Source organism: Lissotriton helveticus, chromosome 6, assembly GCF_964261635.1.
Source record: "Lissotriton helveticus chromosome 6, aLisHel1.1, whole genome shotgun sequence".
Classification (NCBI taxonomy): domain Eukaryota; kingdom Metazoa; phylum Chordata; class Amphibia; order Caudata; family Salamandridae; genus Lissotriton; species Lissotriton helveticus.
In genome coordinates, this window is record NC_136067.1 from 897,238,965 (window position 1) to 897,255,135 (window position 16,171).

Below are 16,171 nucleotides of genomic sequence, written 5' to 3' on the forward strand. Positions count from 1 at the left end.
AAACTTTCACTGGAACCCGCTTTTCCAGAAAATTTAAAACTTGTATCCTTGGTTCCTTTTTCTGCTAACATTGCAGAAAAATTTCTGAATCTCCAATTGACTACATTTATTGAAAAAATATTGTGCTACACAAGACTCAATCTGGTTTTGGACCCTTGCATAGCACTGAACATGCTTTGTTCTTAGCCTCAGAATCATTGAAAATTGCCACAGATGAAGGTAAGACAGCAGCCTTCATCCTGCTGGACCTGAGTGCGGCCTTTGATACAGTAACCCAGGGCCTTCTCCTGGAACGACTGTGGGACATTGGCGTTAGGGGTGGTACCTTGGATTGGATCACTTATTTTCTTCAAGACCATTACTTTCTAGTTTTCTAACTGCCTTTCAAGTCAGAGATCCAATCCCTGTTGCAGGGGGTTCCACAGGGCTCAGCATTAAGTCTGACCCTTTTTAATGTCTACATGCACCCTCTAGCAGATGTAGTAGCTAAACATGGTGTGAAGCTAGTATCTTTTGCCGATGATACTCAACTGATTATAACTTTGGAACAGAATGAAGCTGAGGTCACTTCTAAGCTCTGAGCATGTCTAGTAAATCTGGCAAACTGGATGGAATCTAATTGTTTGCAAATAAATGCAGGTAAAACTGACATTTTGGTAGTACGCAAACAACATTCTATCTGGACGCATGCTTGGTGGCCACCTGAATTAGGGTTGACCCTGGTCCCTAAATCTAAGATAAAAAAACTAGTGGTCTGGTTTGACACTACACTGTCTTTTGATGAACAAAACTCAGCCCTGGCCGGCACGTGCTTAGGCATACTGAAAACTCTGCGTAAAATTCTAGATTTGCTACCACAGGCAGCAAATAAAACCATTATCCAGGCGTAGATTGTTTTCCACTTGGACTAATGCAATGCTCTGTATCTTGGAGCTACAAAAGGTAGAATGAGAATTTTGTAGAGAATACAGAACACCGCAGCCCATATGTTACTTAACATCACAAGACGCGCCCCTTTAGGGGCAGCTCTTGTAGAATTACACTAGCTCCCTGTGCAAAACAGAATGACTTTTAAAGCTCTATGCTTCTGTCATAGAATTATAAATGAGAAAGATTCTAGCTACCTGTTTCCTTTGATTACACTAATAGGCCTATTAGGAATATTAGGTCTTTGGGTACTGCAAGGCTGATTATCCCAAAGTGCAAAGAGCACAGTTGGGAGGAAGACAGTTTGGCTTTCTTGCAGCAAAAATATGGAAACAGCTGCAGCTGAAATTCAGGTTGCAGCCCTCAGAAGTGCTGTTCTGCAGGAAGTTGAAAACTTGTTGCTAGGATATCCCAGGCCGTTTAACAGTGATGCAGCTGATGGAGTCTTTGCCTCCTGACGAGGAGTAAGAATTCTTAGCGCCAGGACACTCCGTTGGAGTAACCAGGCGCTTTATAAACTTCTTATTTAATCTAACCTAAGAGGAACAAGTGGCGTAAAGAGTTAGTAGGTTAACATCTTAGTTTTTGATGCCACTATTATACAAAATGAAGGATGTCATATAACTATTGAACATTTATTGAACAGAATGTGCGAAATTCACTTAATTAGCATTTATGTAATTTGGAAAAGCTTTGAAAGAATGATGCAAAATTACCCGTAATTATGCCAAATGGAAAACCTGCATTTAAGGCTATATCTTAGTGTGAAATGTGTCCTTGCCTTCATTGTGAACACAAGGAGACCTTCCACTAACCCCGGGCATAATGGGAATAGTGGGGCTACGCGGAAGGCCACGGGGTTGAGAACAAACTCAGTGGAACTCCGCTACTCCACCCGCCTCCCACACCCCCTCTTCATCGCCGTCTCTGGGACAACTGCGCATGCGCATGCTAGTGCAAGCTCATTTCCCAGGAGTAAAAAGAAGCTAGCACTAATAGTTTCAAAGTCATCACCGAAATATCTTTTACATAGACAACTGAAGCCTGAAACACAATGATGGTTACTGACTGTCTCTTTGATTGGCCTTATATTAGCCTGAGGTAAGGCTTTGTGATCACTTGGTACTTAGGCCAATCCCTGCGTGACAACTACGCTTTTAAAAATAACTTCTGCTGTTTCGCGAACTCTTAGTCTTAGGTAGTCAGAAGGCAGGTTGTCCTGCAAAACTACATGTCCTGAGGTGCCCAACAAACCAAGGGCAATAGTCCTTTGAGGTCTGAACGGTGTTATGGTGGTGAGCGCTAAAGCGTTTGCAGAGGGTTATTGAACTGTGATAAGGCTGTGGTACAGAGATGTTGGGTGTATGAGGGGAAAAGGTGCGGTATGTAGGTGCTGGGAGAAAGGGGTGTTTGGAATTTGTGTTGTCGTGCAGCGCATGTCTATCTGTGAAAGTGGCTGAGTGGTTGCAGACAGGGTGTGTAGGGGTGATGGAGGCTGTGATAAGCTCTGCTGAGGGTGCGATATTAGGTGCTAGGTGTGTGTAGGGCATGCCCAAAGGTCAGTCATGGGGGTGCCGGCTGTGACGTAGCCATGATGCAGGGATGCTGAGGTGTGGTCCTGTGCTGCATCAAGGCTGGATACTGGTGGAGGCAGTGAGCTGTGGGTCCAGGGGTGGTTTGGGGTGTGGCTGGTCTGGAGAGTATGACCTGGTTTTGCACGGTGATTGTGCTAGACGGGAGGTGTGGGTATGATGGCAGAAGCTAGCCGGTACTATCAGGATGAGGCCTGGGGTAGGCGGGACCTGGGTGCTGGGACAGAACACTGTCCAAGGCGCAGGCAGGAAATGCTTGTGAGGTATCTACTGTTTTTATAGAAATGCTGAGGCAGCAGAGGGGGTGATGGTATGGGGCAGATGGCCCCACGGCAGCTGCAGCCCCATTACAAGCCCCCTGACAGGGATTGGCTAGCGGCGCTCTCAGCTGTAAAGCCCTCACACACCTCTTGCCGCGGGAACGTGGCTCCTCACACCCACAGCAAATACCCTGCCTCCTGCACATAATACGTCACACATCCCTTTAAAAGTCTTTCCCAGCATGCAGTTCTATTGGCATTCCCACCAAAAACTGTCAGTGGCATCATCAAAGTGATTATTAGGGGGACGGAGGCACACACGAGGCCACAGATACAATGGGTGTGGCCATCTGCAAAAGTCAGTTGTAAAGAGTGTGCGCACATATATAGAATGTTTAAATCTGACTTTGAATGAATGTGTATATATCTTTATCTATATGTGCATATATAGACACACATGTATACAACTTATGTATTTAGAACGTCGGATTTAAACATTTTCAGCAAACATGTAGGCTCCTGTATAGCCTCAAACAAACCCTGTTTTGCAATGAAAGGTAGATGGGTGACTGAATGTGCACTGCAAGTTGCAGTGCCTGTTTTTCTGTGTTACTATTGTCACAAACAGCAGCTGCAGTAGTGGGGCTCAAGGGCACTGGCCCCATCGGGCCCCCTCTAGCAATGCCTATGCAGCAGGGTTTGGACCCGTACGTAACCCCTGGGCCAGGAGCGATGGGCATGTTTGCCATAAGTAGGTCAATCTGTTCTCACAAAAAATGTGCATGCGCCAGTGCGCACGCATGCGCGAGTGCACACGCATTCGCAGTGCTCGGAGAGACAGCGACGAAGAGGAGGAGGGCAGCCCAGGGACGCCACAGCCAAGGTAAGTGTTTTTTCTTTACTTATTATTAAAGTTTTAATCAATTGTTATTAGGGGGTGAAGGCCGGGGCTGGCCAACTCCGTTCCACCGCGAGTGTGCAGAGATGTGACTTCCACGCGGAACGCAGAGGAGGCAAATCTCCACACACTCCGCGAGCAGAGTGGAGGTCTCTGCCCGGGTTACATTCCACATAACAAAATAGCTGAAACACAAGCATAACGAATAACGACTGCTTGCATTTTGTAATATTCTTTGTACAAGTGTGCTAACAATACATTTTTATGGTGAATGGCATGTAATTACTTGGCATACCTGTGTAAGTTTGGAAAGCACAACTAAAATGACCAACAATATGTAACATTATGCTTATGTCATGCAAATGTTACTGCAGTATAGTATTAAACAGATTAACAATATACTCTTGTTGAAGTGGGAAAAGTACAATTTTAATTGTGACAAAATGTCTTATTTGGGTCAGAATGTCCCCAGTCAAGGAGAAAAACTGAATCCCTAATTAGTGAGGACCACAGAGAAAATGAAAATTCCAACAAACAGAATAACTAGTGTTGTTTTAAGACAAGTCAGATTATTTAACAAAATGTATACATAATTTTGCTGATAGGAATAAAGACATGAGAAAGTTCTGAAGAAAGACGTTATGGTCATATGGATTCTAGAGTGTGAGAAAGACTTTTCAGGCATAAAAAAGTATTTGCTACATGCTCCCAGTCTTCATGGGTCTGACCCCAAGGCTTATCAATGAAAATACCCAATGCAAGTGTGAAAAGATTGTGTGCAAGTTATGTTGAAAATGAAAAGGCTGTTATGCTTATTTTGGGTTAAAGGTATCATATTGAAGGTACTCTGTCATAGAGAAAGTTTAAAACATTCAGGGATTACAAATGTATAGTGAAGACAGACCACACAATGCTAAAAGAGGTGTTCACAAAGAAAGGAATTCACTGTTTAAGAACTAGGGGGTTCATTACAATGGTGGGCGGACATAAGTCAGTCGGCAAGGCAGTGGTCCCGCTGAGTGTATTAGGATATGCCTGCCACTATGGTGGACGCATCCAGGTTTCTGATCATTGCGGATGGTGCTGCTGGCTGCAGCAACGTTTGCAATGCACAAATGCCATGCGGTGCCTGCCACGTTGTGAATGGAAATGTAGGCGGTATCACTGGCACCCCCATTGCACAACCACCCTCACCCCACACAGAGGGGGACCGCAACGGGCCCCATAACCCAGCCTCCTCCAGCCTTTCCATGGTGGTGGAAACGCCATGGAAAGGCTGGCTGACTCCAGCATTGTAATCTGGTGGGCGGTGCCTGCTGGGCACTGCCGCTATTTCACATATGCTGACAGCTCCAACAAGCAATTGTGACGATTGCCGTGGTGGAAGCGTGGAGAGTGGTCTTTGTGACCGCCGTGGTCACTAAGCAATTCAGAAAACAGGTAGGAAGATATACTCTAGAATCAAGACAAAAACAAATAGGGAGAAACGCTATCAAATAAGGAGCAGAGAAATTATTTAAGCAAGAAAGTCATCCAATCAAGAACAAGGGACTGATCCAAATCGCACTATATGTAGCTATTTTCATGTGAGTGGCAATAGAACAGCAAAAGATGTCCAGAAGTGATACCCAAACAATAAATAAATAACATAATGACATACTGTTTTATTTTACTATTGAAGGGACCACATGGACACAACAGATTCTAAGTTTGATTTATCATGAAGGGCATCTCAACAAAACTGAAAACATCGTAACAGTTGATCGAGTGCCTTGGATTGAATATAATACGAGAAAAGTGGATATTGCGCACATTCCGTCGCCTCGCCTTTTGACAACGCACCTGCCATATTATTTGACTCCGAAAGGGCTCAAAAACAAAAAAGCAAAGGTATGAAATATTGCATTATTTACTGCATGTTCTTTGTTATTGCCTCAAGTGCCTTTACCCTTATAAAAATCATCATGCTTCCTTGAGTATCTACTGCACTGTGTTTCCTTCTGAAAGTGGGCTTCTTTTTTGGTTTCACTGTAAAAGAATTGCATTAACTCAAAATAGCGGCACATTACCTTAAAATATGTTGAGTTCCCAGAAATGGACTACCTGTGGTTTCCCACAGAAACAAAATACCTGTTGCTATGCAGAGCAAAAAAAACATTCCAACTGCATTGGGTGGGAGAAAAAAAGAGCCCAGGACTGCAACTGCGAAGAGAGAAAAATGAAGCTCGTCACCAGTGGCTCTAATGAACCAACCTGCCCCCAAGGAGCTCACACCAATCAACCTACCCCCTGCGTCCCGTGGCCTAAAGGAACTCCAAGACAATCATCCAAAAGCATTCCTGTCTGACCTTCTCCAGGCCACTTGAATCATTGTTGCTTGGCCTCTCTATCCAGCTGTGTGAGTCATTCCCATCTGCCCCTATCGCTGAGGGACTTCTGCTTATCCCCTTTATCGGGGTATACCCACTTGCTCAGCCCTCATTCGAATTGAGGTGTTCATATCTACTCCTCACTTCGCCAGGGAGGGTCTATAAGGAAGCATCCCCACGATTGTGTTAAGAACTCAAAAAAATGTCTGAATGATGATTTGTATGTGAGTGTTTATGCATTAAGTGTGTGTTTGAGAGAGCGAGACCATGTGAAGTGTGTATGAGTGCTCTTCCCATTACCTACTCAATGACAGTGACAGCGAATTTGGCAACTTGTGAGCATCACCCCTGGGATTAAACTTGTTGCCCGCCAATCAAAAAATGCTGGATCTTTGCTGAATAGGGTATTTATTGGCAATTTGTTGTAATCGACAGGAATATGTACTTTGCCAAATCCCAATAAAATGCTGTCAGTCTGAACAGGTCGTCTCCTACCTGGGAAGTTCAGTTCGTCACCTTTGATGCAGGGCCTCGCTATTTATTTATAAAGTTTTATATAGCGCGAACAAGATCCTGAAGGATATCAGAACACTTACAAAAGGGTGGAAAGAAGGTCAAAAACCCAATATCGACATCAAGTAAGAATACAAAACATGAATAATTGCATGATTCACATACACATGACACAAAGGAGAGTAACACAATAATCAGGTATATAGCGGGCTACGACGGGGACACACAATGCGGTAAAGAAGAGCAGAGGCACATGATGGAACAGTGATTGTCAGATCAATGATTTCGAACCAGTGGACCTAACCCAGATTAAGTTGGGAATTTGTCCATTAGGAATTTTTTGGCTTCCAGTTTGAAAGCAGTCGTTGAGGAGATTCTGCGTACTTCCGGTGAAAGAGAGTTCCATATCTTTGGGGCCGCGCCAGAGAAGTTCTCTTTTTGCTGATGAATGGTTTCAGGAGGAAAGTGTTAGCACTTCTTGAAGCTCTCCCACCACAGGATAATTCAAGCTTTAGTGCTAGACTCCTGGGATTTTTGAAATGCAGAGCTTTGTGTGTCAGAACGGCAATCTTTAACTTAATTTGAGCTTCTTAGGGTAACCATTTGAGAGATTTTAGGACTGGGGATATGTGCTCATTTCATTTAGTACCTGTGACCAGTCTGGCCACAGCGTTCAGTGATGCCCTTAGTGGAGATAGGGTGTATTTGAGAAGGCCACAGAGCGTAGCACTGGCGTAGTCATGCCTCAGTAAGATCAGTGCTTGGACCACCTGCCTGAAATCCTTTTGTGGCAGGAATGGTTTGATGTTTCTCAGGGTCCTCATCAAGTGGTTAGCTCCCTTACAAAGATTGTTGATATGATTTTTCATAATCAGGTGCTTGTCCAGGGTGATTCCGAGAGTTTTGGCTGAGCCTATGATGATGGGGGTGCAGTTGAAGGCCGTGAGGTGATTCAGCCAAAGGACTCGCTTTGGGACGTGGTTTGGGGGAGAGATTTTCTTTTCAGCATCACTGAGAGTCTTTGCATGTTATCCCCTCAAATACCAACAAAAAATGCCAGAATTAAGTCAGTCAGTCAGTCAGCAGTCAATAAAAATGTCTTGATACCTAAAATAATCATAAAAGTGTACATTACATGCATTGCTAATTAAATTGGCACAGAAGTGAGATTACAAGATTTAAGTAAATATATATTTAAAACGGTATTGAATTGCAATGCGAGCTGCAGCTTTTAGAAAACTGCCCAACAGAAGCAACCAGCCCGATAGATAACAGTTGTCAAACACAAACGGCGAGTCTACCTACGTTTAACAAATCCATTCTTTTTCACACAGAAAATAAAATAAAACGGCGTGTGAACTGATAATAATACTTACAAAAAAAACAAAAGTGTATCAAGGACATGGTTGAAGATTTCATCACAGAGGCATCTCAGAATTGAAGGAGTATCATACTGGCCAAGAGGGAAACACAGATAATTGCTGATGGAGCCCGATCTAAATCTAGTTAGAAATGCTGTCCCAGGAACTAATCTTCAATGCTAAATATGGTTCCAGGCTCATTCTAGTTTGCAAAATGGAGTATTGTCTTATTGAGAGTTTATTGCACTCCTCCCCTTCTCTTGAGTGTCTACTCTACTCAGAGATATTCGCTACTCAATAGTCTTCCTTTAAAAGTAAAGGAGGCTTAAACACATCCCTGTCAAACACGACACAGGGTGCTTATCTAGTAAGTTATAACACATTTCTGCTCTCACATGTGCTCTCACTAAGTGCTGCCCAGCACCAACACAAGCACCCTTGCCCATGGTTCAAGGGTTGCTGTGTTACAGACAGGATTGCTTTGAGCAGGAAGGCACACCTTCCTACACAAAAAATATACTGAAAGGCATGTTCCTTTTTAGGTCTTGCATAGACAGAGCTTTGGCTGGCTGTCCCTTTGAGTTAGACTGTATTGAGGTATAGATTTAAAGCTGCATCCACTCTCCACCCCTATTTTGTATTGGCTTTTGTGACTGTCCTTTGTAAATATTTGCTTTTCATTTGTTAATAGGCTTATTATTCCCTCCTTAGCACCTCCCTGTCTCCTATTGTCACCTCCTACGAGGATTGGCTCTTTTACATGTGCTGTTACTCAGTAAGTTTCATTTACGGTCTATCGGCACTATTTTATAAGCCATATTACCCTACCTGCAGTTCCTGGCACTCTTTTTGCTTCCTAATTATGACATATCATTTGTATCCTGCTCATCAGAGCGTTTGGAGGGCTCCTGCTCTGTTTCCTGCACTTAACAACTCCTGCCCCCCCACCCTGAATGTTTTAATAATTGTTGACATACTTTATCAGGGTTGCACTGGTTTCACTTGTGTATTTCCCAGCTCTTCTGTTCCACTTTCTGTGCACTCTCTCAAACGTCCTGCCTGCCTCACGGCAGAGCCAGGCCTCAGAGCAGGGGGCACAGCTGTCTGTGCCTGCCATTTTCCTCGCAGCTACCCCAGCTGTGGACTGGCTCCGGGAAGAACAGCAGGGCATGAGCTCTTTCTATGCGCTCTTAGTTTCTATCAGCACAGCCCCATTTCAGAGCACCACCCTGACAAGATTTAGGGCCATTTGTATCAAGCCGTTTTTGAATCGCAAACAGCCGTTTTGCATGTTTTGGGATGTATGAAACATTCCCAAAATAAGGAATTGCAAAGATGTGCGATTCCTTATTTTGCCATAGCATTTAGGGAATCGCAGTTTTGCGATTCCTTAAATGCTATGTATGTAGCATTTTTGGCTAGCGAATTATGGTTAAGAATTCGCAAATTACCACCAACTTTTAGTTGATGGTAACTTGCGAATTCTTCAAAAAATGCATATTTTGGCATTTTTTAAGGTGGCATGTGATGCACACACATGCCCATAGGGCATGTATGTGCGCCATATGCACACACATGTACATTTCAGGGGTGCAGCAGGGTGTCTTTGAGACACCCCTGCACCCTTGAAATAATTCTCAAATTGCGATTAGCAAATTGCGAATTCGCAAATTGAGAATTATTTCGCAATCATTCCTATGGGCCTCCTGGCCCATAGGAATGCATTGGAAATTATTCCTTAATTGAGAATTCGCAAAATGCGAAGTCGCAAATAAGGAAGATTAAGGAATCGCTAAAAAATAGCGATTTTTTTCATACATACCATTTTGCAATTCCTAAATAGCGATTCCTTAAAAATCGCTATTTAGGAAATGCAAAATAGTTTGTTGATACATATAGCCCTTACTCTCTTGTCTCCCCCACCCCTCTACCCACTGTCTCTGCTCTCCCTCCCTCCCGCCTTCCTTCCTGTCGGTCATGGGACCTGCCTCACAGATGAGCTCGGTGGAGGTAGGAAGGAGGGCTACGCTGCTAGATGATCATCATAAACAAAGCCTGGTTTCTGTCAAGCGCTGACACCGTTCTTTCACAATGGAAATATTCTTTGCCACTAATTAGAGGCACAAATGCACTTTGATATTAATACTGAGACAAGAGTTGAAGTGAAGAGTGCACTTATAGATGGGTTTGGCCTAACCACTGAGCAGTATAGGATACAGTTCAGAAATTCCCAAAAGGCACAGACACAGGACTGGGTTGACTTTGTACTAAGTATGGGAGGAAAATTTGTTCCGCTGGCGGAATTTGGGCATTTTTGACAATTTCGCGATCCGCCAATCGCGCAAAATTGCCCAAAAATCTGCAGTTCGCGATTTTTTTTTTCTTGTTTGCGCTTCAAAAATACTATCTCGCGCGTGCGGCATTAACTTACCATGATTCTGCGTTCGCTGATGAGTTTTCCTCCCTGTTCGAGTGCGCTGCAAGATTTTGGTAGCTGGCCGAGGACGCCGTGATCGCGAACACGGTATTGCGACCCGAAATAGGAAATTGCGAACGCGAACGTGTCTTTGTGACCCGAAACAGGAAATTGCGAACGCGAACACGTCATTGCGACCCGAAACAGGAAAAAGGCATTGCGAGCAGGCTGGTTAAGTGGAAATAACATGTTCGCGACTGTTCCGACCGCATGCACAAGTTCTCGTTCCCGAACTGGTAAACAAATCTTGTGAATTCGCAAGCTCGCGGAATTTGGCGGATTTTTGCGAATCGAGATTACGAATTTGAGCAAATTCGCGGATCGAGAATTCGCAAATTCCGCCCATGCTTACTTTGTACATTGTGATACTAAGGCTCTGGAGAGCTGGTTACTGGGCAGTAAAGTGTGTGATTATACAAGATTGTATAACTTGATTATGAGGGAGCAAATCCTTAATAACTGTCAGAATCAGCTGTTGCATCAGTGCCTGGTAGACTCTGATCTGACCTCTCCCCAAGAATTGGGAAAGAAGGCAGACGCATGGGTCAGAACCAGGGTGAAGCAGAAGGTACAGAACCAATGTGGTGACCAGAAGAAGCAAGATCCTAATAAGGGTGGGGAGAAGGGTAAAGACCGGAAGCCTTCACAAGGCCCCCAAAAATCTTCTACTGGTGAGGATTCCCAATCTTCTAAAAAAGGAAAAGGCCAAAAGAAACCATGGTGTAAAATTTGTAAACAGAATAGCCATTGGACTAGTGACTATACCAAGTCAAAAGAAACAACTCCAGCCACCATTGCCGCTAGAGCAACTGTTCCCCCTAGTTCAGCTCCAAGTACTCAGCAGAAGGGTATAGTAGGGTTAACCCTGGGTACTGAGATGGGCTCTGGCCTAGTCAGAGTGCCAACTCAGGCTGTCTTGATCTGTGATGGAGGCATGGATATGTCCTCCTCCTCTGTGAGTCCCAGTAACTTGGGCAAGTACAGACAACAGCTTTTGATCAATGGAAAAGAGGCTTTGGCCTACAGGTACACAGGGGCAAGTGTCACTATGGTGACACAAGACTATGTGGACCCTGGACAGATCATACTTGGTGAAATTTACCAAGTGACCAATGCTAGCAATGGCAGGACCAACCATGCCCTGGCAGCTGTTAATTTCTCCTGGGGAGGGGTAACTGGCCTTCAGAAAGTTGTGGTGAGTGCAGACCTCCGTGTTGAATGCTTGCTTGGCAATGATCTAGAGACTTCAGCCTGGTCTGGAGTGAAGTTAAGGACCCATGCACATGTGTTTGCTGTGACTAGGGTCACAGATCAAAAAGTCTAACACTCAACAGGCACTGGATTCTGGAATAATGGACCAGGTGCCTTCCAAGAAAAGGAGCAGTAGGGTATTGGCAGTGCCTTTCCCCCTGACTCGGAGTGATGATCAGTCTCTTGAGGGAGATGATTGTTCTCCTGAAGAAGGAACTGTCCCAGAGGAGCTTGAGCCTGATAAGGTTGAGTTCTTGGGGACAGGGGGCCCTTCCAGGGCAGATCTGAGTCAGGAGCAGCTGAGCTGCCCTTCTCTTGAACCCCTCAGACAGCAAGCTGCTGCTGAAGTTGCTGTGGATGCTAGTGGCACCCATAAGATTTATTGGGATGATGGACTCCTGTATTCAGAGAGTAAATAGCCCAAGCCTGGTGCAGCCAGGAGGTTGGTTATACCTTTGAAGTTCTAGTGCTTGATATTGCCACTAACCCATGATATTCCTTCAGCAGGACACATGGGCCAGAACAAGATTTGGGACAGAATAGTCCCTCACTTTCACTGGCCCCATATGTCTGAAGACACAAAGGAGTTTTGTTGCTCCTGTGTAACCCGTCAAGCCAGTGGTAAGGCAGGTGGAACCACAAAGGCCCTCCTGATACTACTACCTGTGGTGGATCCTCAGACTGCATCTGGGCACAGGTTTTTCCTAGTGGTGGTGGACAATGCCACTAGGTACCCAAAGGCAATTTCCCTTAGGACCACTACAGCACCTGTTGTGGCAAGAGCCCTCTTGGGAGTGTTCTCAAGAGTGGGTTTTACTAAGGGGGTTGTATCTGACAGAGGTGCAAACTTTATGTCTAGCTACTTGACTGCAATGTGGAAGGAGTGTGGAGTGAATTACAAATTCACCACCCCCTATCACTCACAATGCAATGGTTTAGTTGAAAGATTCAACAAAACCTTAGAGGGTATGATCAAGGGTCTCCCAGAAAAGCTTAGGCGGAGATGGAACATCCTACTACCCTCCCTTTTATTTGCATACAGGGAGGTTCCTCAGAAGGGGCTTGGCTACAGCCCTTTTGAACTTCTGGTTGGGCATCCTGTAAGAGGCCCATTGTGTCTGGGGAAGGAGGGATGGGAGTTACCTCTCAAACTCCCTAAACAGGACATAGTTGACTATGTACTTGGTCTCCGCTCCAGGATGGCTAAATATATGAAAAAGGCAACTGAAAACCTTGAGGCTAGCCAGGAATTACAGAAAGCCTGGCATGACCAAAAGGCTGTACTGACTGTTTACCAGCCAAGACAGAAAGTGTGGGTGTTGGAGCCTGTGGTCCCAGTAGCTCTCTAAGACAAGTGGAGTGGACCCCACACTATTGTTGAACAGAAGGGAGAGGTCACCTCTTTGGTGGACCTAGGAACTCCCAGGAGCCCCCATAGGGTGCTTCATGTCAACAGACTGAAACCACATGTTTACAGGGTAGACATGGGCTTGCTCATGGCTACTAATGAGGGACAGGAGGAGGAGAGTGACCCTCTCTCTGACCTGCTCTCACTGAACCCTGATGATGGGTCAGTGGATGGTGTAGCCTTGGCAGGCAGCCTCACTGCTCAGCAGCAACTTGATTGCAGATAAGTGCTCAGTCAGTTTAGATATATGTTCTCTCTAACTCCCAGTCAGACCACCTGGTGCACTCATGAAGTGAACACTGGGGACAGTCTGCCTGTTAAAAATATGGTTTACAGGAAACCTGATCATGTCAGGGACTGTATCAGGACAGAAGTCCAGAAAATGTTGGATTTGGGAGTTATTGAACCCTCAGATAGCCCTTGGGCTAGTCTAGTGGTCTTGGTGCCAAAACCTCTCACCCAGGGTGGTAAGAGAGAGATGAGGTTTTGTGTTGACTACAGAGGTCGCAATGCAGTCACTAGGACTGATGCCCATCCAATTCCAAGAGCGGTAACTGCAAACACAACAATGATGGACAGAATGTCGATCAATGTCACACATTCACCCCAGTCCAAAGATCTGGGCCCAAATCCATCGTTTTTCCACTCCACACCACCCTGGGTTAGACAATGGCGATATGCAAATCAGCGCTGACCCTGTGCCCCATGGGAACAGTCCAGTCCGAACTACAAAAGCCATGTCCTTCCCAGAACGGAAACAAGCATCCGAGGATCGGCCCGGTTTCGAGGTAACACCTCTCTTCAGCCCGGCTAGCTTGATTCCAGTGGTGTGGAGTAACTGGGACTCACGTCTGAGCATCCCCAGTACACTTAGAGCGGTAACTGCAAACACAACAATGATGGACAGAATGTGGATCAATGTCACACATTCACCCCAGTCCAAAGATCTGGGCCCAAAACCATCGTTTTTCCACTCCACACCACCCTGGGTTAGACAATGGCGATATGCAAATCAGCGCTGACCCTGTGCCCCATGGGAACAGTCCAGTCCGAACTACAAAAGCCATGTCCTTCCCAGAACGGAAACAAGCATCCGAGGACCGGCCCGGTTTCGAGGTAACACCTCTCTTCAGCCAGGCTAGCTTGATTCCAGTGGTGTGGAGTAACTGGGACTCACGTCTGAGCATCCCCAGTACACTTAGAGCGATAACTGCAAACACAACAATGATGGACAGAATGTGGATCAATGTCACACATTCACCCCAGTCCAAAGATCTGGGCCCAAATCCATCGTTTTTCCACTCCACACCACCCTGGGTTAGACAATGGCAATATGCAAATCAGCGCTGACCCTGTGCCCCATGGGAACAGTCCAGTCCGAACTACAAAAGCCATGTCCTTCCCAGAACGGAAACAAGCATCCGAGGACCGGCCCGGTTTCGAGGTAACACCTCTCTTCAGCCCGGCTAGCTTGATTCCAGTGGTGTGGAGTAACTGGGACTCACGTCTGAGCATCCCCAGTACACTTAGAGCGGTAACTGCAAACACAACAATGATGGACAGAATGTGGATCAATGTCACACATTCACCCCAGTCCAAAGATCTGGGCCCAAATCCATCGTTTTTCCACTCCACACCACCCTGGGTTAGACAATGGCGATATGCAAATCAGCGCTGACCCTGTGCCCCATGGGAACAGTCCAGTCCGAACTGCAAAAGCCATGTCCTTCCCAGAACGGAAACAAGCATCCGAGGACAGGCCCGGTTTCGAGGTAACACCTCTCTTCAGCCCGGCTAGCTTGATTCCAGTGGTGTGGAGTAACTGGGACTCACGTCTGAGCATCCCCAGTACACTTAGAGCGGTAACTGCAAACACAACAATGATGGACAGAATGTGGATCAATGTCACACATTCACCCCAGTCCAAAGATCTGGGCCCAAATCCATAGTTTTTCCACTCCACACCACCCTGGGTTAGACAATGGCGATATGCAAATCAGCGCTGACCCTGTGCCCCATGGGAACAGTCCAGTCTGAACTACAAAAGCCATGTCCTTCCCAGAACGGAAACAAGCATCCGAGGACCGGCCCGGTTTCGAGGTAACACCTCTCTTCAGCCCGGCTAGCTTGATTCCAGTGGTGTGGAGTAACTGGGACTCACGTCTGAGCATCCCCAGTACACTTAGAGCGGTAACTGCAAACACAACAATGATGGACAGAATGTGGATCTGGACTGTTCCCATGGGGCACAGGGTCAGCGCTGATTTGCATATCGCCATTGTCTAACCCAGGGTGGTGTGGAGTTGAAAAACGATGGATTTGGGCCCAGATCTTTGGACTGGGGTGAATGTGTGACATTGATCCACATTCTGTCCATCACTGTTGTGTTTGCAATTACCTCTCTAAGTGTACTGGGGATGCTCAGACATGAGTCCCAGGCACTCCACACCACTGGAATCAAGCTAGCCGGGCTGATGAGAGGTGTTACCTCGAAACCGGGCCGGTCCTCGGATGCTTGTTTCCGTTCTGGGAAGGACATGGCTTTTGTAGTTCGGACTGGACTGTTCCCATGGGGCACAGGGTCAGCGCTGATTTGCATATCGCCATTGTCTAACCCAGGGTGGTGTGGAGTGGAAAAACGATGGATTTGGGCCCAGATCTTTGGACTTGGGTGAATGTGTGACATTGATCCACATTCTGTCCATCACTGTTGTGTTTGCAATTACCGCTCTAAGTGTACTGGGGATGCTCAGACGTGAGTCCCAGGCACTCCACACCACTGGAATGAAGCTAGCCGGGCTGATGAGAGGTGTTACCTCGAAACTGGGCCGGTCCTCGGATGCTTGTTTCCGTTCTGGGAAGGACATGGCTTTTGTAGTTCGGACTGGACTGTTCCCATGGGGCACAGGGTCAGCGCTGATTTGCATATCACCATTGTCTAACCCAGGGTGGTGTGGAGTGGAAAAACGATGGATTTGGGCCCAGATCTTTGGACTGGGGTGAATGTGTGACATTGATCCACATTCTGTCCATCACTGTTGTGTTTGCAATTACCGCTCTAAGTGTACTGGGGATGCTCAGACGTGAGTCCCAGGCACTCCACACCACTGGAATCA

The 16,171-nt window shown here is 46.0% G+C and overlaps 1 protein-coding gene across 1 annotated transcript in view; it reads left to right on the forward strand.

The window, feature by feature from the left end:
- The window catches only part of LOC144763177 (amine sulfotransferase-like), a 500,824-nt gene that overhangs the window by 136,992 nt on the left and 347,661 nt on the right, over nucleotides 1-16,171 (forward strand). The window contains exon 3 of the mRNA XM_078648523.1: nucleotides 5,359-5,567. Coding sequence (XP_078504649.1) covers nucleotides 5,359-5,567 — 209 coding nt within the window. The remainder of the gene's footprint in view (nucleotides 1-5,358; nucleotides 5,568-16,171) is intronic.